This window comes from Brienomyrus brachyistius, chromosome 20 (genome assembly GCF_023856365.1).
Source record: "Brienomyrus brachyistius isolate T26 chromosome 20, BBRACH_0.4, whole genome shotgun sequence".
NCBI lineage: Eukaryota > Metazoa > Chordata > Actinopteri > Osteoglossiformes > Mormyridae > Brienomyrus > Brienomyrus brachyistius.
The window spans coordinates 13,844,192-13,867,287 of NC_064552.1; the positions used below are offsets into that span (position 1 = coordinate 13,844,192).

A 23,096-nucleotide genomic window follows, 5' to 3' on the forward strand; every position below is an offset into this window, starting at 1 on the left:
AAATGATCATTAGCTGCTAGCATCTTACGTATTTGATTTCTTTCTTTCTTTTCGTTAGTACAGGTTTCCAGATCTCAGCACTGACTGCCCGGACCAATCCTGGCATGCTCCCACTAACGGATCAGGCAGAGCTAGCACTTACCAGGGGAGGTAGATGGGTACTTTGGAGGTGACTGGTATACCATACCATCGTTTTGGTAGCTTCTACTGGCAATCTCTGTTTTTATAATAGTTTGGTTACTTTCATTGATTTGATTAAATAACAATTCTTGATTGACTAACTTCTTTGCTTGTTGGAGATCAGCACTCTAGCTTCAAATAATCCATTCATCTATCTATCTATTCATTTTCTGTGACCACTTGTCATGGGTCATGGGAGTCTACATGCCCAAGGCAGGGAACAACCCAGGATGGGGCACCAACACATTACTGGGCGCATTCACACACCATTCACTCACACACCATTCACTCAAACACCATTCACTCACACACCATTCACTCAAACACCATTCACTCACACACCATTCACTCACACACCATTCACTCAAACACCATTCACTCACACACCATTCACTCACACATGCGCACCTACGGGCAATTTGGTAAGTCCAATTAACTTCAGCATGTTTTTAGAATGGGGGGGGGGGGGGGGGGGGGGAGGACACAGTACCCAGCTACCCAACAACCTAGCATAGTTATTATGGGGATGGTTTCATTTAGGGGAACTTTTTATAATTTTCCTATCTTTTAGCATCAGCCAAGAATTGGAAGAACTACCAATTTTGGTGACTGCAGAAACACTTCATTACATTGTATATAGTTCACCATATGTAGTTCTATAAGCATTATAAGAACAAAACAGATTTTGCTTTAGTCTGTTCTGGTTCCCTCTGACCCACATGACGTCACCTAGATCCAGGTCAGGCCCTGAAAATGGATTTTATGTTAACAAGTGAATACCCAGTCTCTCCCAGAATGAAAGCTCATCTGTATAATATACGAAGAAAATATGGGCACATGTATGTGAGACAGCTAACGCTTTTATTCTTGACCACAAACATCTGTATATGCAGTGTGTGCTGTGTGGATATGAACAAAGCTTATGCAGTCCAGGGCTATTGGGGGCCTGAACAAGGCTGGGGAACACCCTGCATGGCATAACAGTCTGTCTCAAAACACGCAGACACACTCAGCAATTTAGAGATGCCATTTAACATAACTACATGCCCTTACACTGCGGGAGATCAGAGTACCTGGAGGAACCCTGCACAACACGGGGGGGAACATGCTAGCTGCATGCGTGCTAACTGCACGCGTGCAAACCGCGGTGGGTTTTGTTATTAGTGTGTGTCACTGCTGAGTGTGTAAGCGACCCACAGCAACACAGTGATGACAAAGCAGGGATGGGAGGAAAGAGAAGGGCAGAGGAGTGACAAAGAAGACAGGAGCAGTGAGGAGTAGGAGGAGTAGGGAAGGCAGGTGTGAGAAGAACCCAAGTCTGCGTCTCCTTCATGCATTACTCTACCCTGAGCACAGTTATTAGCACATGCTCCTGTTTGAGGGACCACAGCGCCTCCTCGTGGTGACATTTTTCTCCCTCAGGCTGCAGCAGCAGTTCACACTGCACCGTAGACCCCACCTAACATGACGTATTAAGTCCGACCAAATCAGAGGATAAAACTGAGTGAACTACATCTCCAGCAGGGCTGCTGCAGAGCCAGCCGTGTCAGTCGGGGTCTGAGGAGGCCGATGTGTGGAAGCAGCAGCTACAGACTGAAGCTGGCTGGGTCTCTGACACTGAACCTTTAACCTCTCACTGTTTCAACTCTGCTTGCCAAGCTGCTCTTCTAGAAACTTTTAGATCTTAAAAGCGTTGGTTAAGCACATTTACGTTTATTCATTTAAAAGATGCTTTTGCCTGAAGCCGAATGATTAGGTACAAGGTCATGACTCATCGACAGAGTGAATACAAACTATTTCCTACAGCACTAATTGATATAGAAAAACACAATTAGAAAATGGGTAACTTTTACTTGATACCTTTCCCACTCCTTACAGTATAATCCAACCCTAAACAGGTGACAGATGCTTCACCTCGTCCCAGGACATCCCAGCTTACCCAGTTCATAGAGGATCTGAGACACTCTTGACACTGGGATGACATCACTGTCACAGACACCTTTACTGGGATGACATCACTGTCACAGACACATTTACTGGGATGAAATCACTGTCACGGACGCCTTTACTGGGCAGATCTTCAGGGCTCCAGTGTTGCTTTCATTATTATTCAGATATGGACAGAAAAATGGAAACAGTGTCCCAGTGAATGTGTCTTTAAAGGTATAGATGAGTGACATGTCAGCGGGGTTGAAGAAGGACACCTCCCCCCTGTCATAGTCCAGCTGCACTCTGACCCTCTGCGGTTTCCGCTCCACGCTGAGGGGGGTTGCTGGTGAGGTACCTGCTTTATACTCATCACCATTCTTCAGATTTAAAACCCATAATCCATCTTCAGGGCTGCATATAATCCCCCCTTTCCTGTTAACAGATCCTTTTGCTACTCCTACAGTCCACTCAGTTTTGTCTCCCACATCCACCTCCCAGTTGTGTTTTCCTGAGTTAAACCCCTCAGAGCCCAACACACATGGACAGGGAAAGAATCTCTCTGGGCTGTCAGGAAGTTGCTGTTTAACTCCAGAGTGTCTCACGCTGGTCAGATCATCAGACACAGAGAGCTTGGCGTGTGCAGTGTTTGGGTCCAGAGTCACAGGAGCTGTGAGTTCAAGACAAAACTGCAGTTAATATTTTTTCTCAATTGTAATAGTAAAAAACCCTCAGTGTTTTAAAGACATCAGTGTGAAGAATATTGCACTGGAGCACAGCCACTGCCCACAGATTTGTTTTCACTTTTGTATTCGGGTTTTGTCTTTTGCTTTCCTTTGTTGCCATTCTTCTCTTTAAGTACATGCAATGGCCACTCTTAAACTGAGGCAAACGTCACTAATGTTCAGTCACTGGACAATAAAACCGACGCTCTCAGAGCTGCTGTGTCTCTGCTTCACGGAGATGCGTCTCACCGCCCACATACGGGAGCACGCAGCTCAATCTGCGGTCTTTACCACCTACAGTACCACGCGGACCCAACTGAATCATCCAGTGACAAAAGAGAAGCTGTCGTTTGCTGCCTCATTAACAGCTTGTCTCCCGCCCAGAAACCAAAATTTCTCTCCTCCCCTATGGCAAGCGGCTCAGAGTGACCAGGACAAACACTAAAACATTTTAAGACAGTATATTTCCTAATATCATAAGACTGTTCAGCAGTTATTAATAGCAGTACTGATGCTGCTGTTGGTTGAGTTATTTTTGTACTGTTCTGGGGAAGTTATGTGGGGGGGAGGGACTCAGTAACCGAGCCCACCTGTGGCACCCTTAGATATGTATGCGACTTGGGTCTCATATAAATCCATCCATCCATTTTCCAAACCGCTTATTCTACTGGGTTGCGGAGCCTATCCCGAAAGCAATGGGCACGAGGCCGTGTGGAAGCTAGACAGTCTAAACAAGAAATCAGATTTGGTCACATATTTGTACGAGCTGTAAAATGTTACTGCAAAGCACTGCATAAATAATGCAGCGGTTTTCAAAACTGCATTTTGCTTCTTCATGCTGGCAATCTAGTGTAAGTTGATTTTTGCCTCCCCATTTGGGGAAAATGGTTAACGATCATCAAATCAGAAGACATATACTGTTTGTACATGCACTTACTTGCATGAAACAGTTTTCTTACCTTGTAAATAGTTTGTATGGTTTGCGAACCGTGGGGCGGCATGGTGGTGCAGTGGTTAGCACTGTTGCCTCACGCCTCTGGAACCCGGGTTCGAGTCTCCGCCTGGGTCACATGTGTGTGGAGTTTGCATGTTCTCCCCATGTCGTCGTGGGGTTTCCTCCAGGTACTCCGGTTTCCCCCCACAGTCCAAAGACATGCTGAGGCTAATTGGAGTTGCTAAATTGCCCTTAGGTGTGAATGTGTGTGTGAATGGTGTGTGAGTGTGCCCTGCGATGGGCTGGCCCCCCATCCTGGGTTGTTCCCTGCCTCGTGCCCATTGCTTCCGGGATAAGCTCCGGACCCCCCACGACCCAGTAGAATAAGCGGTTTGGAAAATGGATGGATGGATGGATGGATGGGTTTTCGAACTGCCCCAATGCTTTTGGGAGGCTAATTTTACATTTATAATGAAATAAAATAGATTTAGCCAATAGATTTCAAATCTTTAGATTTTTGAGTCAACGTGAGATTAAGGCTGAGAGTGTGTCTGTCACGCCAGATGCGTGTGAGTTGGTAACCCTGCACTTGTGTAAATTGGTATGTTAGTAAGAAACATGGAATTTATGAAGCATTTTAAACGCTTTGAATTTCTTTTGTTTGTATTGTACTTTTTAGAAGTAGGTCAATAAATTGGTGAATATTTTCAAAATACTAATAAAGGAAACAGTCATAGGGTTTCGTTATACACCCTTCCCTTCACTCTCCAATACAGCACTAGATTTATTTATCACTAGTACAGAATTATTTATTTTTCAGATGCCTTTGTCTAAAGTGACATGCTGCTGAGGAGGATAACACATCACTGGCATACAGCTGTCTAAAGTACCAGTGCTGCAAAGCTGAGCTCCCAGTGAGTGACAGTATAATCCACTCAAATACTGCTCTCTGCTTTATGCAACCATTTCCCTCAGTACTCACTGTACCAGTGCTGCTAGGCTGAGCTCCCAGTGAGTGACAGTATAATCCACTCAGATACTGCTCTCTGCTTTATGTAGCCATTTCTCCCAGTACTCACTGTACCAGTGCTGCAAAGCTGAGCTCCCAGTGAGTGACAGTATAATCCACTCAGATACTGCTCTTTGCTTTATACAGCCATTTCCCCCAGTACTCACTGTACTGCACAATGCCCAGCATCTTCTCCCAGACTCTTATCTTCAGAGACCCCAGGTGTTTGGCCACATCTATTAGTGCCCCTGAAGGCAGCTCTGGGTCCTGCAGTGAACACTGGGCTCTGCAAAGACAGTGACAGGCAGGGGTCAATGATGCAGTGGGGTATGAAAGGAGTCAAATAGATAAGAGGAAGGTGGCTGAGAGTCTGCAACATCATTAACTCCCCTCAGTCCAGAAAACCTCCTGATTGGATTAATTAAAGACCCTGTGAGTAGTGATTGAAAATATGCAGTTAATAACTATCACATACCTTTCTTTGTTGTCCTTGTAGGCCTGAAAAAGAAGTTTTGCATGGTAAACAATCAGACACCATAAAGAGTGAAATTTCTAGGCAGAAATATCACTAACATGTTTTAACTGCTATATCTGCGTTAGTCACACAGCATGTCTACTTGTCTCAGCCAGCAAACACACAGAACAAAGTAGAAAATTCATCTCCCACCTTCAAGAATGAGAAGTCCTCAGCTTCCATGACCTTCTCTATATCCCTGATCTTCTCTGACAGGTTGGAGACCTGTTTGGAGATGTTTTCTACCTTCTGCTTCATCCTCTGGCTCTTCTGCACCTCTTCCTCTCTCAGTACAGCCAGTCTGGCCTCCTCTTCCTTTCTCAGGAACTGATGGAGTTTCTCAAATTCCTCCTTTATCCTCTTCTCAGTTTGCTGGGACTGACTCTGAAAGTGAGACATGCTGTGTATATCTGAAGGTGATTTTCTCAGTGAAGTTTTTGATTCTCAGAATAAATCTCCATACCTTGATATGTTTGACTGTTTTCTCACACTCTTGTTTAACGTTTGTAAACTTCTCCAGCTTTTCTTTTAATGGAATCAGTGAAGCCCTGAGATCCTCCTGAGATAAAATATGCAGAAGTATAATGAGATGTACATTCAACATATTGCTGACAGGTTATACACAACTTGCTTCTTGTATACTATTGTTCTGAATTACGCCATCCAGCTACCTGGAGCCAAACCCAGGAAGTACCGGGCACTGGGCTGAGGACAATCAGGAAGTAAAGGTCACTGGGCAGAGTGCTGTGTTCCTCAGTCTGGACATTTTTGCTCGTCCATGCCTCAGTCTCTGTGATTCCTGCGAATCCCCTGCAGGGTTTGCTCTAGACTAAACTGCATCTGGGTCGTGTTTCTTCTACTAGGCATGACGTTAAGTAGGTAGTGATACAATAATAATATACACCGTAGAATTGAATATATTTTGGGCTATCAAAGCTAATTTATTTAACATTGAAGATACACTAACAAACTACTAATAAGCACAGTGAAACATAAAATACATAGAAAATAAGCAGACCTGTATTTTGTTTATTTATAAGCTCCCAAAGTATTTATAAAACTGGCAGTGAGTCATGATCCCTCTTCTCTGTCACCAGTAACACACTGTACATGGTCACTATGTCAGGGTCAGGTCCTGTTGTTCCTAGTCTTCCGTGTCCTTTCCCCATATGGCCAGCAGGTGTCGCTGGCCATCCTGTCCCTCCTGTCAGTCTTTGGGTTCTTCCCTGCTCCCTATCAGCTGCATGGCTCAACTTGTTGAACATGTGGCTACCTACAAATCCCTTTGTCATGTGTTTGAATCACACCTGCTCTGTTTTTGTATTTTGTTCCATAGTGTTTCATTTGTATGAGTTTATCTAGTTCCTGTGTCTTGTGATTTGTGTTTGGTTTCATTCTTTCTGTCTGTGCTTGTATTTCTATCTGTCTGTTATTCCCCTAGTGTAGATTCTGTTTCCTTGTTTCTGTCAGTGTCTGAGTTGTTCCCCACCCAGTTCCCTGAGTTAATTAGTTCCACCTGTTGCCTGTTCTTGTGCCTGCCATTGTGTGTTTTCATAATTGCTTGTTGTCCTGGACCCTCCCCGACTGGTTAATTGTCTATGTCTCACTCCTGCTGACTCGTTACCCAGTTCTGTTTTCATATTTAAGTTCCTGCCTGAGTTCAGTTCCCCAGTAGTTCATTGTTCTTCATTTTGCTGTTTGATGTTCTGTTATTTTGTGGCCTGCCTGCCCCATTTGTAATTAATCTTTGTTTATCCCATTTTTGCTTTTGACCCCTTGTGCTCTGTTTGTTTTTGTAGTGGTCCTAGTGTTTTCGATTGTTAATAAACCCCTGTTTCCCTGCAAGCCGCAAGCAGGTCGTCCACCTCTCTGCGTGCATCATGTCTCGCCATCGCTCTAAATCCGTCCTGGTCCATGACACACTGAAGTAAAAATGATAACAGATATCAAAGCAAAATTGTAGAGTAAAATCCCGTTTTAGTGGACTAGTGAAATAGTTTTCCATCTCACGCAGGCAGTATGGCTGCTATAATCCAGGGGTCCCCAACCACCGAGCCGTGAAGCATTTTTTGCCGGGCTGCTGCGAGTGGATAACAGAGGCGCTTTTATTTTGGAAAACACTTCCATCTGTGGCCCATAGGTGGCGATAAGGCAACGCACTTGGTGATTGCAGTAAAATCCCGTTATTGTGGACTCACTTATAACGAAATATCACCTATAACGGATGAAGTCTGCTGGTCCCGGCCGTGCGCCTTTAAGAACATGCAGAAAAAGCATCGGATATAGTGGACTCGCATATAACGGAATTTCGATTATAACAGACAAACAGTTTGGTCCCCAGGGCCGCTTTTAGCTGTAGTTTTATTCGGACATAATGGATATGCAGGCTGCGCCTACAAGGCGTGTGGCGTGCCGGTGATATCCAGTGCAGATACGTAGTCGGGATTATTAATAGTCACGCATCTGCTCAGATAAAGTTGCATTACTAGATGTACAATATAAAAATCTATGCCACAAGTGTGTCTACTGGGGTGTGGTATGAGTAAATGGTGTCCTGTAGTTGTGTTCTGGGCATACAGCAACTCTGGATATAACGGACTTTGGATATAACGGACGTTTTGCCAGGTCCCTTGAATTCCGTTATAATGGGATTTTGCTGTATTACTTCTGGGTTTTCATAGTCTATGTTTGAGTTTGAATTTGTTTCGTTCCAGAAGTGCCTTAATGGTTATTAGTTTTAGCCCTCTGTTCAATATCAGTGGCTAGGGAAGTATTGCGCAGATTCCTGCTAAATATACATTCTAACATTACAGGATGAGTTTGCCACCACTTTACAGCTAAAAGGGGCTTCGTTCATAATTACACTAATATAACATCCTGAGGCAAAAATGCATGATGTAGAAGAGAATACCTTCTTATCCTGTACAGCTTCTCCCACTGGACAGAGCTGGTGGTTTCTGTGTTTCTTTGCAGTCTGACTGACCACGCAGAGGAGATCCTGATCGTCCTCGCAGAGGAGCTGAAGTTTCTCTCCATGGAAACTGCAGTGAGATGCAGTCTTGTGTTTTAAACTGTTATCTACAATGTTTTTCAAAACCAGGTTTAGAGAAGGATCGTTAACGGAGGACTTCTTCTTGCATACTGGACACTCCTGAGATTTCTTCTTTTCCCAGAACTTCTGCAGAAAGGCTTTACCGACACTGTGGCTGCACTTCAGGACAACGGGATCCTTGAGGATGTCGGCAGAGCAGCAGAGCTCCTCGTCCAGAGATGAAGCTTCAGCAGCCATGTTACAAATTCAGTAAACACACTTCTTACTCTTACTGTCTCCCTTTCACGTCTGTGTTAAGAAGCACACCTGGCACAGTTAGATAACTATTTGAACAATATTTAGAACAATCTATTTTTATAGGGCAGTCAAAATCATTTAAGCATAGGTGTTGATTTAGGGGGGGACAGGGGAAAACGTCCGTCTACGTTGAGATGGGGGGACCATAATCATATATTATATAATTCTTGGTTTACAAAAACATAAAACACATACAATAAATATAAGTCATCACATAATTGAGGTTTTTTTCCTGACAGTTTTCACCCACAGAGCCCCTACCCTCTGCCAAAATGGTTTACTCTAAAGTTCTGCTCTGGGGTGCATTTCACAAGTTGTTACCTGATCTAGACAAGCAGAAATCTAAAAGGACTCTGCCAACATCAGATCTACTCAGATACATTACGGTAGCTCTCCTTGAATAGAAGTAAGTGTCAGATATATCATATAAGTGACAGTATAAAGTTTGCCGGATTTCTAGCATAGCCTTCCCACCCCGGGTGAAGTTAGGCCTGATTTCACGTAGGTAAAATGTACATGCATAACGTAAATCTAAAGGATTATGGCAGCTTCAGGCCTGCTCACATACATTAGAACATTGTGAGTGACAGAAAACCCCATAGTCCTCACACTGAAAAGCCTCTGAGCGATTTTTATGCCACTCTGGACTGACACAGACATTGCAGTAATACCTGCAGTAGTGTTGTACTTTAACGCTGTGTAACAATCGCAGACGTATGATGCGACAAAAAAACGCTTTCGATCTTTTTATGTCCAAATAATGTTCATCCTGGAGGTAAAAGGTGTGCTCCAACTATAGGGGGATCACACTCCTCAGCCTCCCTGGTAAGGTCTATTCGGGGGTCCTGGAGAGGAGGGTCCGTCGGATAGTTGAACCTCGGGTTCAGGAGGAGCAGTGTGGTTTTCGCCCTGGCCGTGGAACAGTGGACCAGCTCTATACTCTCAGCAGGGTCCTGGAGGGTGTGTGGGAGTTTGCCCAACCAGTCTACATGTGCTTTGTGGACTTGGAGAAGGAATTCGACCGCGTCCATCGGGGAGTCCTTTGGGGGGTGCTCCAGGAGTAAGGAGTGCCGGGCTGCCTTATAAGGGCTGTTCGGTCCCTGTACAACCGGTGCCAGAGCCTGGTCTGCATTGTCGGCAGTAAGTCGGACTCATTTCCGGTGAGGGTTGGACTCCACCAGGGCTGCCCTTTGTCAATGATTCTGTTCATAGTTTCTATGAACAGAATTTCTAGGTGCAGCCAGGGCGTTGAGGGTGTCCGGTTCGGTGACCTCAGGATTAGGTCTCTGCTTTTCGCAGATGATGTGGTTCTGCTGGCTTCAACGGACCGTGACCTTCGGCTCTCACTGGAGCAGTTCGCAGCCGAATGTGAAGTGGCTGGGATGAGAATCAGTACCTCCAAATCTGAGACCATGGTCCTCAGCCAGAAAAGGGTGGAGTGCTCTCTCCGGGTTGGGGAGGGGGTCCTCCCCCAAGTGGAGGAGTTTAAGTATCTCGGGGTCTAGTTCACGAGTGAGGGAACGATGGAGCGGGAGATCGGCAGGCGGATCAGTGCGGCATCAGCAGTGATGCAGGAGCTGCATCGGTCTGTCATGGTGAAGAAGGAGCTGAGCCAAAAGGCAAAGCTCTCGATTTACCAGTCGATCTACGTTCCTACCATCACCTATGGTCATGAACTGTGAGTAGTGACCGAAAGAACGAGATCGCGGGTGCAAGCGGCCGAAATGGGTTTCCGGTGCAGGCGGAAGGGTTCTCCCTTAGAGATACTGTAGGGTGAGGAGCTCGGTCATTCAGGAGGTACTCAGAGTAGAGCCACTGCTCCGCATCGAGAGGAGCCAGATGAGGTGGCTTGGGCATCTGCTTAGGATGCCTCCTGGATGTCTTCCTGGTGAGGTGTTCCAGGCATATCCCACTGGGAGGAGGCCCCGGGGAAGACCCAGGACACGCTGGAGGGCTTTGTCTCTCGGCTGGCCTGAGAATGCCTTGGGATTCCTGTGAAGGAGCTGGATGAAGTGGCCGGGGAGAGGGAAGTCAGGGTTTCCCTGCTTAGACTGCTGCCCCTGCGACCTGATCCGGATAAGCAATAGATGATGGATGGTTGGATAATGCGCATCCTGGAGGTAAAAGAAGATCATTTTATCACCAGGCACATTTGTTGTCTGAACACTTCTTAAAAACATCTGTCTTGTCACAATGGTACCACACGACAATCTTGACCCCAAGCAATTGCTCAAGCTAGTATCATTCAGACTAACTGCATTCTGCATCCATTTAGCCTCCAGTTCTGTGGCATTGTGTGGGAGATCTGGATTTAAGAGATGTGCTACACAATATGCAAAATATAGATTATTGTCAGAGTTGGCAGGTTCTCTATCATCGTAAGCAAATCATCTAAATTGATTTCACTTCCAATATCCATGGCAATGTGGTTGGTTACTGAATCACCCTGCAGTTCAACTTCACACCCCTGTACAAATCGATTGTGTGATTATGCTCTATACCAGGGGTATTCAGTTAAAATGTAAAGAGGTCCAGTTAGAGAAAATTTCTTGAAGCAAAAGTCTGGAAGATCATAATCTCTAACTATTTAGTGTGATATATATATTTAAGTAGTCTGTTACTTCAACATTACATGTAATCAATACCTGAGTGTCAAATCAAATTAATTCAGTACAATTCAAAACCTTTTTTGACAGTATTTACTGTCACGTGACATAGAACTTCGGCCAGCTGGCTGGAGTGAGATTTTCAATTCAAGATGTCTGCACATATATGTAACAGTTCTTACCCTGTAAATAGTCTGCTTTTGTATTTAACCGTGTAAATACACCTTTGACGTAGCTAATTTTAGTGTTTATAATGGAATAATATAGATTTGCAATAGGATTTTCTGCATGAGTGTGAAAGCGTGAGTGTCATGCTAGATGCTTGAGATTTGGCAACCCTGAAAACGTGCATTTTTTGTTTCACCTGAGTTGATTTATTTAACATAAACATTACTTCATACTTGTTAAAAAGTGGAAACTTCATCAAACATAAAATCACCAATAAATTACATCTATTTATGCAACATGTTATATAATACCTACTGTGTTTGAAAGCTTTTCTGCTGTATGATATCAGGACAGTTTAGGTAGCGGGTGTGAGCTTCGCTGCTGCTATTAACACTAATGGCACATTAGCGCAAACAAAGGGCTTTATATGCTGAACTACGTCTTGCTTGGCGGTTAAAGGTGTTTGACTTTCATTGGTGCGGAAAACGGCAGTTCTACTACTAAACCACTACCGAAAAGACTATAAACACTACCCCGGTTAAAATAGAAGCACCCCGTCAGGTTTTAAATAATAACTTTCTGGTTTTGGTTATCGGTCCGGGTCCGTGTGGGACAGCTTCTGGTTCTGGACCCGGACCGCAGTCTGCCTGTTAGTGACCTCTGCTCTATACCATCAAAATTAAAGCCTTGTCTTATTTCTGTATTGTTAAATCTGGGTCTGCGTGTTACATTAAGATCCACATTAGCATCACCTCCACCCTAACCTTATTGTTGTGACACATCCATATTAACCATGGCCTGCGGCTCTACATCATCCATTTCTGTGTCATTTACAATCTCAGGAGCTAGCCCGTGTACATTATCCATAGCATCCCCTATTTACATCAGGTCCATTTTCATTTAAATCATTTATTAAGGCAAGTAAGAAGGGGTTAAATTCACCATTCAGTTCAGCAACCATCTCAAGCAGTTCAGGGTTCATCACCACTTTATCATCATCGTCGTTTGTACGTATACTTTTAGCTACACTGACACCATCAAAACTAGACTGTCACCGTCTTTCAGACATGTCTGGACTTATTCTTTAGGTACCTCAGATAAATGCACCAAAATATCAGACAAATGATTGTAAAAACAGAAACACAATTCTTTCAGTTGATTCAGAAATTCATTCCAGGAAACACACCCTGCTGGGGAACTCACAGATAGCTGCCAGGATGGTAAAAAGTCAATATCACACTGAACCATTGACTGTGGGGCTGGTAACAGAGTCCGGCTTGTTGACAATGGATCACTGCTTACAGAAACCCTTTGGACTAGTAGTAGGCTTCGTATTTCAGAAGTTCTCCGAATCCAAAATAGTTTGCAAATTTCCCTGTTAAACACACCTGCTAAACCGGGCAATTAGCTGATTAAGGTGTGCCTGAGTAAGTAAATCTGCAAGCTGTATTGGATTCTGGCTCTGCAGAACTGGAACTGGTGAATCCTGTCCTACACTATCCACAGCACATACTTTTATGTTTGTGTCACAATGAACTTTATCTGTAAATCCCCTACCTTGTGTCTTCTGCTCGTTGTGGTAGGCTCCTTGTTCACCTCGACCCTGTACTGAATAAACTTTTATGGAAGATGGATGGATTCAACATGCATTAGCAAAAAGTACATTTACTCTTTCTAGATCTCCATCCCTAGATATATACAGCATAACGGTTCTCATATTTACACTGGTTTTCCTAGATTTACATCTGTGGGGGCTACAGCGGAACTGAGACCCTCTCTACTGAGACCATTCCCTGACATGGCCTTGGAGTTGCTGCATAAAAGGGGATAATCTATGCAGCGAGTGACTCCTTTCTATGTGAAGTCTCACGTTTTACCCATGAGACTCACAATTCTTTGTCTTTGCTGTTGTGTCACGGATTGTGATGCACTTGGGCCAAACAAAAAGTTCAGTAACAGAAATGACCTGCTGTGAAGTCTTATCTGAATGCACATACATATATACACCCCCCTCTTTAGCCCGCCTGCATTCCTTTCTGGGTTATAAACAAATATGCTGGAGGGGTCTAACTGTATGCTGCAAGCTTGGGAAATAAAGCTTAGATATTTGATTACAGGTATATTCTGCAGCTCGACATAAGCGGTCAGATTATTGTTTTATAAGTGTCTGTCTAACTGCAAGTGTTATTTTTTAGTAATAATAATAATAAAAGCAAAACATACCAGCATAAGGAGTCTTTTTTTAATGGTTCACAGTTTTCACCGAATCATACGTGTTTTCCGTCACCCAAATCCCTGTTTTCACTGCAGTTAGGTTGACATGTATGTTGAACACAAATGAATTATAATCTTGAGTCACATATAGACAATGGGAGGTTCAAAGGAACCTTATTTCTTAAGGCATAAATTCCTCAAGAGCTCATAACTTTGGGAAAGTTGATGTTCGCCCATCCGTTTGGCATCTGAGTGATCACGTACCTTTGGCGTCTCCTAGGTGGGAGGTCTCAGCAAGTCTGAATAATTGCAGAGCGTGGAGATCTGTGACCCTACGACAAACGGCTGGCATGATGTGGCCCCCATGTTCATGCCGCGCGGCAACTTTGGCGTCGCAGTGGTGGACGACCTGCTGTTCATGATGGGCGGCTACGATGGGTTCAGAGTCACTACCAAGGTGAAGTTCTACGATGTGGAGACAGGCAGCTGGTACCGTGCCCAGGACATGTGCACAGCCAAGAAATCGTTCAGCTGCTGCGTAGTGCCTTCTCTCCCCAGCATCATACAGCACGCTGCACCTCGCTAGTCTCTGATGGCCACCCAGGAAGAGATAGACCCATCTCCCCCCCAACAGCCTGCCCAGTGGGTAACCTCAAGTACACCCCTCCTCAAATTCTTTCCCTAAAAGGTACAGCGCTTGCAGACAGTGTTTCGATGCTTGCTTAATCTTGTAAAAATGTTGCAATCTAGCCACTCAGTGGAAACATCAAGCATGATCAGTCTAACACTGATGTGGGGGCTCATGCATGTGCAAGAGTGTGTGTATGGCTGTGTTTGGTTCCCTGTGCTGCTAGAGTCCTGAGCTATCAGACATGCCGTTTTACCTTTCCATGTGATCTGCCCATAGCTGTAAGCACACACTGACGGATGCTGTCTGTCACACAACCACCGTCTTTTCTCTCACCAGTATGGCGCCATAAACAAATATATGTGCCAGCACTTCATGTGGTAGCTGCCTAAAATCTCTCTTTCTCTCTCTCTCTCTCTCTCTCTCTCTCTCTCACACACACACACACACGCACACACACGCTGTGCAGATGTGCTGTCACGCTTTCAGCTTGCTGACTGTGTACAGCAGTGCCTTCTGCTTTTTTGCAAAGCACCCGCTGTCGTAAACTGTTGCACTAATGCCTCTTTCACCCATAAAAAGATTGTTCTCTGTCGCTCGCTGATGACATTTCGTTCCATGTTCCCTATCCTCCTCAGCCTCTCCACGGTGGGTGGCAACCTTTCGGAGGGCGGAGCTTATCCTTTTCTGTTTAGTGCTTTCACCCACTGAGCGTGCTGGTGTGTTTGAGAGAGAGTGCACCCCTCACTATTTCCTGCCACCCTCACGTGCAGCTTGTTCTAGAGGTGGGCAGAACAGCTATGCAGGAACAAGGTCCAGAACTTCCTTCTGTCACACTGAGATCATAATCCTGGAGGAAGGAGCAGTGAGTAGAGATCCCTGTTCAGCATCTCTCTCTCTCTCTCTCTCTCTCTCTCTCTCTCTCTCTCTCTCTCACACACACACACACACACACACATGAAAAATGACCCTCACAATGTCAAAATAGCAGCTTTTTATTATATTTTGGGGAACATTTGGTCCCCACACACACACACACACAGAAGATTTGGTCTATAGGCCTTTTGCTGTTACTCAGATCATACCGGACCAGAACCTTAACATCATGGCTGCTGGTTGGATCAGAACTGGGCTGCACCCCCCTCAGTCCAAATTACGTTATGTCATTCAGCAGGTGCATGTATACACAAGTTTCCTCTTAGCAATCCCAGTCAGAAATTTCAAATGTCACCACTGAACTGCTGCAGGATGTTCCCATGATCCCTAAATACCCGCCCCTCACCCGCAGATGACCCCCCAGAACACAACTACAGGACACCATTTACTCATGCCACACCCCAGTAGACACACTTATGGTATAGATCGTACGTTATAGATGATATTCGGTTATAAGCGAGTCCACTATAACGGGATTTTACTGTAATCACCAAGTGCGTTGCTTTATCGCCACCTATGGGCCACAGATGGAAGTGTTTTCCAAAATAAAAGCGCCTCTGTTATCCACTCGCCGCGGCCCGGCACAAAATGCTCCACGGCTCGGTGGTTGGGGACCCCTGGATTATAGCAGCCATACTGCCTGCGTGAGATGGAAAACTATTTCACTAGTCCACTATAACGGGATTTTACTGTAATCACAACGTGTGTTTCCTTATCGCCACCTATGGGCCACAGATGGAAGTGTTTTCCAAAATATAACCCCCTCTGTTATCCGCTCGCCGCATCCCGGCACAAAATGCTCCACGGCCCGGTGGTTGGGAACCCCTGGATTAGAGCAGCCATACTGCGTGCGTGACATGGAATACTATTTCTGTTTTCATCATGGGCGTCGCCGCCAGTAAATCATTAAACGTATCCCCCTCACACTTAACATAAAATATTAGTTTTATGCCAGTTTGCCACCCCCACATTCAAAATGCTTCTGACGCTCCTGGGTTTCATGACTGTTTTTCTCCATGTTAGTATATATCACTAATGTAATATCTGTTTTCTCTTTAACCTGCATGTGTAATTCTTCTCTGCCATCTCATCCAGGTAGTTCCCCAGCCTTCTACCCTATGATATAGCTCACGCTCCCATGACCATCAACGGGAATATAGATGAATGGATAATCAGGATTTAGTTGTCTTTCTTATGTGGTACATCGCTATATCTACTTTGTCAGATAAGTGGACTTTTTAAACAATCTATTGTATCTCCCGCCTTTATATCATATGTGTAGTTCCAGGGAGAACCAATAGATGGCGATATCGTACAGCAATTGGATCTAAAGTACCATCCTGAAATGTGCACTAAGACCGAACTTCATTGATTGCTAGGGGGAAAATTATTGTTATCTGGTACCAGTAAGAATATTACCATAGGAATGCATAGCTGAAGCTGTTTCTCAGGTGCACCAATTGTACAAGCTAACTCAGGAGTCCTAAGAACATATGGTCTTGAGACATTTCCGAAGGTTTAGAGAAACTCCTTTGACCGGATGTGGACAGGAAGCTCATTCCACGATTGAGGAGCATAAGAAACATCTAGGCTTCGGCTTATTTTCACATGGTGGGGAGATGACCAGATGCTGTTGGTTTGCTGGTCGAAGAGGTAAAAATAGAACATAGGCCTTTGCCATAGGTGATTTCCTCCTCTCACTCTTTCGGATGGATGTCTTCAAACCTGCAGGAACTTGCCTAAAAAAAACATAGGCAGGAGCATGTCTCCCCAAAGCAATGACATCAACAGCACATGGTGCTGCTGGCCGTCTCTTCTATATGTATATTTAAAGCAGTCCAGGCCCAATTTTTACCCCCTAATTGGTGGGATAGAGCATGCTTTCAAGTTTCTGCATGGAAACTTCTTATTGGATGTACACACTACCAATTACAGACATGGCGTCCTCTCTGACATCATCAAGTTAAGGGTCTGACTGACATTTGGTAACACAACCACTCCATAATAACAGTGTAGTGTTTTCTGGGGTAGACCTTCTACAGTGATAATGTGGGTTCTTTTAATTTAAAGTTTTACAGAGATATCCTGGATTTTTCATGACTTTGTCAGAGCTATACAAGTCTGGTTGTTAGCTTGGCCCACCGCTATACATGTCACGGCATTTACCGGATTTTTCTCAGAGCAAAATTAATATTGCATCAGAATAACGTATAAGTTGCCCATCCCATGTTCGGTAGCAAGTTAGTTGGGTGCGGTTTTACTTGTTAGATTGGCAGAATACCTAAGCGTTAGGTAATTTTGAATCAGCTGTCAATCACACTAAAATAATACAGTAAATATCCCACGATTTCATTATGAGAAAAGGACAATATTCACAGTTGAGCAGCTGTAAAGACCTTTACTCTTCCATTTTTCTTTGCTTATGTTTATTCAAAGACCTTCTTATTAAAAAAATCTTTACCAGTAAACATTATTACAAAGTAGGAGAAGAAAAGTAAGGAAGCCAATGAAATTGTTCTTGAATTTTGGGATGTGAATTGAATACGTCTAACCGTGAGCTGATGGCTCAGCTTACACTAGGAATATGATATGTCACCACTCTGTTCTCTCAGATGAGATGTATACCTGCTTTTCTAATCAAAATGATTGAAGTACAGAAAACGAGATGATTAGCAGATTAACGCAGACTACCGGATTTCTAACATTCACTGAATTGTTTGAATATGAAACGCTACCTGTTTCAGAATGGCTTTTGTTCCTTTTATGTGTATGGAATCATGGCAGCATGACCATCTGTCTGAAAGTCATATTTCAACTGTTAAAGACGACTGGAAGTTTAATTGGATAGCAAAGATTTTAGGTTTTCTGCGCAATATTTCCTTCTCATAAAGAGAAAATTAAGTTTTTTTGTCCAATGCCCTCCTGGCAAGTTCTGACGTGTTCAAAACGTCTGCCGATGCCACAGAGCAGCGGTAGTCAACCCTGATCCTGGAGTACCGGTATCCGGCAGGTTTCCTATCCTACCTGACGGGTTACTATCTGTCTACTATCAGGTGTAGTTCACCAGAGACCAGGGAGGATGGAAAACCTGCTGGATAGCGGCACTCCAGGATCCAGGCTGCTGACCGCTGCTGTAGTTGGTAAGCTAGTACAGCAGTTTGCAGCTAGCTGATATGGGCTTGTGTTATTTACTGTGTCACACCTTCTAATTTCCATTTGATGTCCATCCATCCACCTGCTGTGGCTGCATACCTGGTACAGGGTCAGGGAGAAGCTGGAGCCTATGCCAGGAAACACAAGCATGAGGGAGGGACCATCCTGGGCGAGATGCTCGGCTGTCAAGGGGCACACGCTCACTTACACACTATGGTAAATTCAGCAGCTCTAAGTCTCCTCGGTGGGATGCAGAAGGGAACTGGAGAGGAAACCTACACAAAAACAGGGACTCCGCACACTTAGAGCTGGGGTACAATTCAGACTCACAGACCCGGAGGTGTGAGGTCACCATGCTGGCCAAGGAGCCATCGCGGCCACCCCCCCACCTTCCCTTACATTTAAACATTTTCACTATCTCTCTATCAGGAACAAAAGGTTTTGACCGCTCTTCGGTCAACTTTCCATGTCAACGAATCCAAAAGCTTGCACCGCAGCCAGAACCAGCATATGATAAATCCAGATTCCTCCATGTTGTTGATTTTACCATGAAACTGCCGTCCGGCTTGGAAATGGAGGGGGAGGCACATTTCAGGTGTGTGATGTAATGTTTTTAATTACTCATGCATGGCACAGAGAATGCCGTCTTTCTTCCCGCCCCATTAAAGGTATCTGTTTTGCAGTTTATTTCCACTTCAGCTCGTTTTAATTGCCGCCTTTATAAGCCACCCCATTCTCAAAACTTCGAAACACTGAAATCCATGCTGTTCTTATTTCTTATGTTACACTGCAGGCTGGTTGGACTGCAGTACAAAAACTCATTTTTCGTGGATGCCCGATTTTTTATTTGTATTAATTTATTAATTAATTGATTTATTTATTTAAGGTGCAAACAAGAAGAACATCAAACATCCAAAAACACAATTACAGGAACAGGACAAAAATCAGACAGCACTATAATAAAATAAATAAATAAATAAATAAATAAATAAATAAACAAACAAATAAATAAATAAAATAATAATAAAAAATAAAAAAAATAATAATAATATGCATACACCTTACAAATTCATATGTATATTTATGAAAATAAGAGGCAAGTCACATATCAAATGAATTAGCAAATGATTACACGGCAACGCGATAAATATCCACAGTCCATGTCTTGATGTATGAATATCTGTATTAGAGGCTCCTACTTTTTAAATCTAAGGATATTTTTTTAAGTGTAATTATTTATGATACATTATATGCTTAACATGGGAGCAAAAAATAATAATTAACAAATTACACACATTAGGGGAAGCGGGAAGCACATTCTCTGTTGTGCTATTCAGCCAGTGTGGTGTCTGTATGCGAATGAATGAATTCCATTGTGTCAAACTGTGTGTTTTGTGTATGGTTAAAGAATTCTATTGTGATTTCCAGATTTCTGTAAAAATGACTATATTTGTCTTGTATGATGCGGTTTATGGATGCACATTTCAAATGTAAGATTTATTTAATGCAGGAGTTGGAACATTCACATCATCCCTCATATCTGATCTCTCTCACAACTGTCTGCCTCAGTGAAACCATTGGAAGACTTACTGGACAAGCACCATTAGCACAAAAGAAGAAGCAGAAGCAAAAAGAATCAGTGAAGTAAGCATTCTGTGCAGCTGGTAGGTGATCACAGTTCAAGTGATCCTTTGTCACTTTCACAGGTGCATCTCTTACCTGGAACTGGCAACCCAGCCGGTACGGTGAATGACATCATAGGTTCCTCATGACTCTCATTTCTTCTCACAGAGATAAGAAGAATTTCTGGGAATGCAGGTGTGAAATTTTGCCAAAGGCAGGAGATGATTACATCGCCCTCTGTTCCCGACCCCTCACTCTCCTCTGCTTCATCCTACCCTGCAGATTTTACAGTGCTGTAAGGGTGAGGCTTATAGCACCTCTAATGTATGGCGAGGCAATAAACGGGGAAAGATCATTCAAGTGTGAGAACCTGATAGCATAAATGTGCTTTTGCAAATGTGCTGTTCATGGCGCTATTTATTACGACACCCGTGGTACCTTACGCCTCGTTCGAATATTGGGTTGTTTCGCTTAGAAGCAAAATATGTGGACGGTTGACAAAAATGCTTTGTTTGAGCAACTGTTTTTAGGATGCCAAGATGACAATTTTGCATTATAAAGTAAAGGGCAAAGTGACAGGGGTCCGGCATTTTCACGAAGCCCTTTGCTAGTCTCAAGGCAAAATAACTCAGATCAAGATCAGTATTGATGCAGGCAGAGTTTATGAGTCTAATCTACTTTCAGCACTTTGTTTGCTCACAGTAAATCATGTTTTGTATTATTGAGTTCTTTTACACTAACCTGAAAATCACATGTCCATGCAGTTTGAAGGAGGGGAGGAAGGACAGAGACAGAAAGACTGAAGTATGAATGATTTCCACTCAGGTTTCTTCGGGCTGAAGCAACATGAGCCCCCAAAAGTTACAATTTCCAGAAGAAAACAAAACCTGCTCTCCATTATTCAGTCTAAAGATACACACAAGTGGGTGAGCTAAGAAGAAGGGAATCTGAGCTTTGGCGAGAGTGTAACAATAGTGCTCACACAAACATGTCACTCTCACATTCTCCTCGTTTACCTAATTTAGGTTCATACAGATTTCTAAACATACAGTGATGTACTTGCACTGTCTGCTTGTGATGTCAGCATTTTGATTCCATCCTGAATAAGATGTACAAAATGACATTAACATTTATTAAGCCACATTGTAATGAATGAATAAACTCATGAATATGTGGTTCGGTGGGCTAAGCCTCTATGCTTGTGATCACAAGGTCGCTGGTTCAAAACCCAGCCTCAGCACGTCTGTGGGTCCTTGAGCAAGGTTCTTAACCCCCAGCTCCCTGGGTGCCCCAACAGGTGGCAGCCCTTTGCAGACAGCTTACTCTACAAAGAGCAAGTTGAGGGAGGCATAATAAAGTGTTGATTATACAAAAAAACATAAACCTGTAGTTGTACAAGTCTACATGCATTAGTTTTTGCCTCATAATGAAATTAATGTTCATTTTGAGTTCCATGAATATCATCAGTTATGGATACAAGTAAAAAAAAATTAAAAGCTTGATCTGATAACAATATCAATAATTAAGCATCCATTCAAATTTCAGGTCTTCAATTCTACCCAACAGCAAGCAGAAACAATAGTAATAACTTATTTTATAGTAACATGAGAAATATTTGAGGAGACAGTTTGTGGAGGTAATGATTGCCTTTGCCTGACAAATTTTTACCATCTCCACTCCATTTATGTCTTTCCAGCACTGTGCATTTTCAACAAAAAGACTATTATTCATTACACAGGAACACGGCATAAGATTAATACACATAGATTGTGGAATCTTGTGGAAGTAATTAGTAGCCTTCTTATGCCCAAATCTTTGGTTCACACTGGAATATGGCATGAGTGAGACATGGGAACCTTGTTTTGTTGGCGTATTTCAAATCAGCGTTTGAATATCTGTTAGAAATCTGTGAGGAGCATCAGTATGACCTAGAAAGGACATGCTTGGAGGCTCGGTGTCCAGAAGAGGTGCACTGCATAAACACTGTCCAGAATGCAGTGCCAGAACTGGCACCTGTTAAATGCATTCATAAGAAATAAATCAGTACCAGTGGTGCAATCCACATCAGTGTATAAAAACAGTGCATTGCAGATTTGAGTATCGGTATAAAACTTTAATTGCATTCCTAAGAGTTTAATGATTTTCTAATATTTGACTATTTGACAATAAATACTGGACTTCAGTATGTCAGTAAGAGTCCAGATTAATAAACTTAGCTGCTCATATACTCATTTATTGTAAGTAGATCCTGTTACTGTGATGCATCTATGACCCCCCCCCCCTCCATTTTCATGAATATTTCTTCAGGAATTGATTAATGAGGTAAATGAAGCACCTCCCTTAGCCTCACATTATGGGGTGCGGAGGTGCTGCAGTTGCCCCTGGAGATGTTCTTCTGGACTGATTGCAGTCATGGCTTGGTGTCTGTGTCGGTGAAATGTGGCTTCTTGAAGCCTGTGCGGATGTGAACATACACCAGGGGTGAATGAAGCAAATATTTAACGTCTTTAGCATGTGTTTAGGGGCACCTGGTTCAAATCATTCACAGGCTGAGTTATTGTATGCTAGTGTATGTTTCTCTACATTTTCTTGTAAAACTTGCTCTGAACCACTTTTGTCAACTTTTTGTAACAACAGCACAAAAAGTAAGACTATTTCCTTGCTGCAAATCGCTTTATCAGTTTTAAACACTTTTCAAATCTTTTTTAACCCCCTACCCCCCTTGTCCTGCATCATTTTAAGCTTTTTCTTTACAGCATTTCCAACTGAGCTGTGTTTCTTTTGACGGTGTACTTGTATGTTGTCTTTTACGACTGAAAAAAGAAAGTTAAAAAAAAACAGGACTGTAAAACGGAGCTGTGGTTCGGGGGTAGATTGCGTTGTTGATGCTTAAGGCATTACCTCATTCCCAGGCTGCACTCGCAGACGATTGGTCTGGTTTGCATTTGCTTCTCGGTCACCTCCTTATCTGAGCAGCCACCCTAATTTGAGATCCTTTGACATGTGAACTTTAAAGCCCTTTTGTTATACCAGTCCTTTCTGCACATGCTCTGACAGGAACTGGTGACTTCACTGCTGTTTTTAACAAAAATCTGCTCTCTCCCTCCCTCTCTCCCTCCCTCTCTCTCTCT

General features: G+C 43.4%; 1 protein-coding gene across 1 annotated transcript; it reads right to left on the bottom strand.

Annotated features, from left to right (window-relative positions):
* Window positions 1–1,020: 1,020 nt before the first annotated feature.
* Window positions 1,021–8,665, bottom strand: LOC125715654 (zinc-binding protein A33-like). Its single transcript, XM_048987449.1, has 6 exons — window positions 8,200–8,665; window positions 5,752–5,847; window positions 5,442–5,672; window positions 5,250–5,272; window positions 4,942–5,060; window positions 1,021–2,776 (listed from the first exon to the last, which is right to left on the bottom strand). Exons 1-6 carry the CDS (start codon window positions 8,575–8,577, stop codon window positions 2,214–2,216), a joined length of 1,410 nt encoding a protein of 469 aa, XP_048843406.1. The 5' UTR covers window positions 8,578–8,665; the 3' UTR covers window positions 1,021–2,213.
* Between the last annotated feature and the right edge of the window lie 14,431 nt (window positions 8,666–23,096).

Coding starts and splice junctions, on each gene's coding strand:
- LOC125715654 (XM_048987449.1), bottom strand. CDS start 8,577: ATGGCTGCTGAAGCTTCATCTCTGGACGAGGAGCTCTGCTGCTCTGCC. Junction 5,848..8,199: donor AAGCTGTACAGGATAAGAAG/GTATTCTCTTCT, acceptor ATTTTATCTCAG/GAGGATCTCAGGGCTTCACT. Junction 5,061..5,249: donor TACAAGGACAACAAAGAAAG/GTATGTGATAGT, acceptor CTGTCTTTGCAG/AGCCCAGTGTTCACTGCAGG.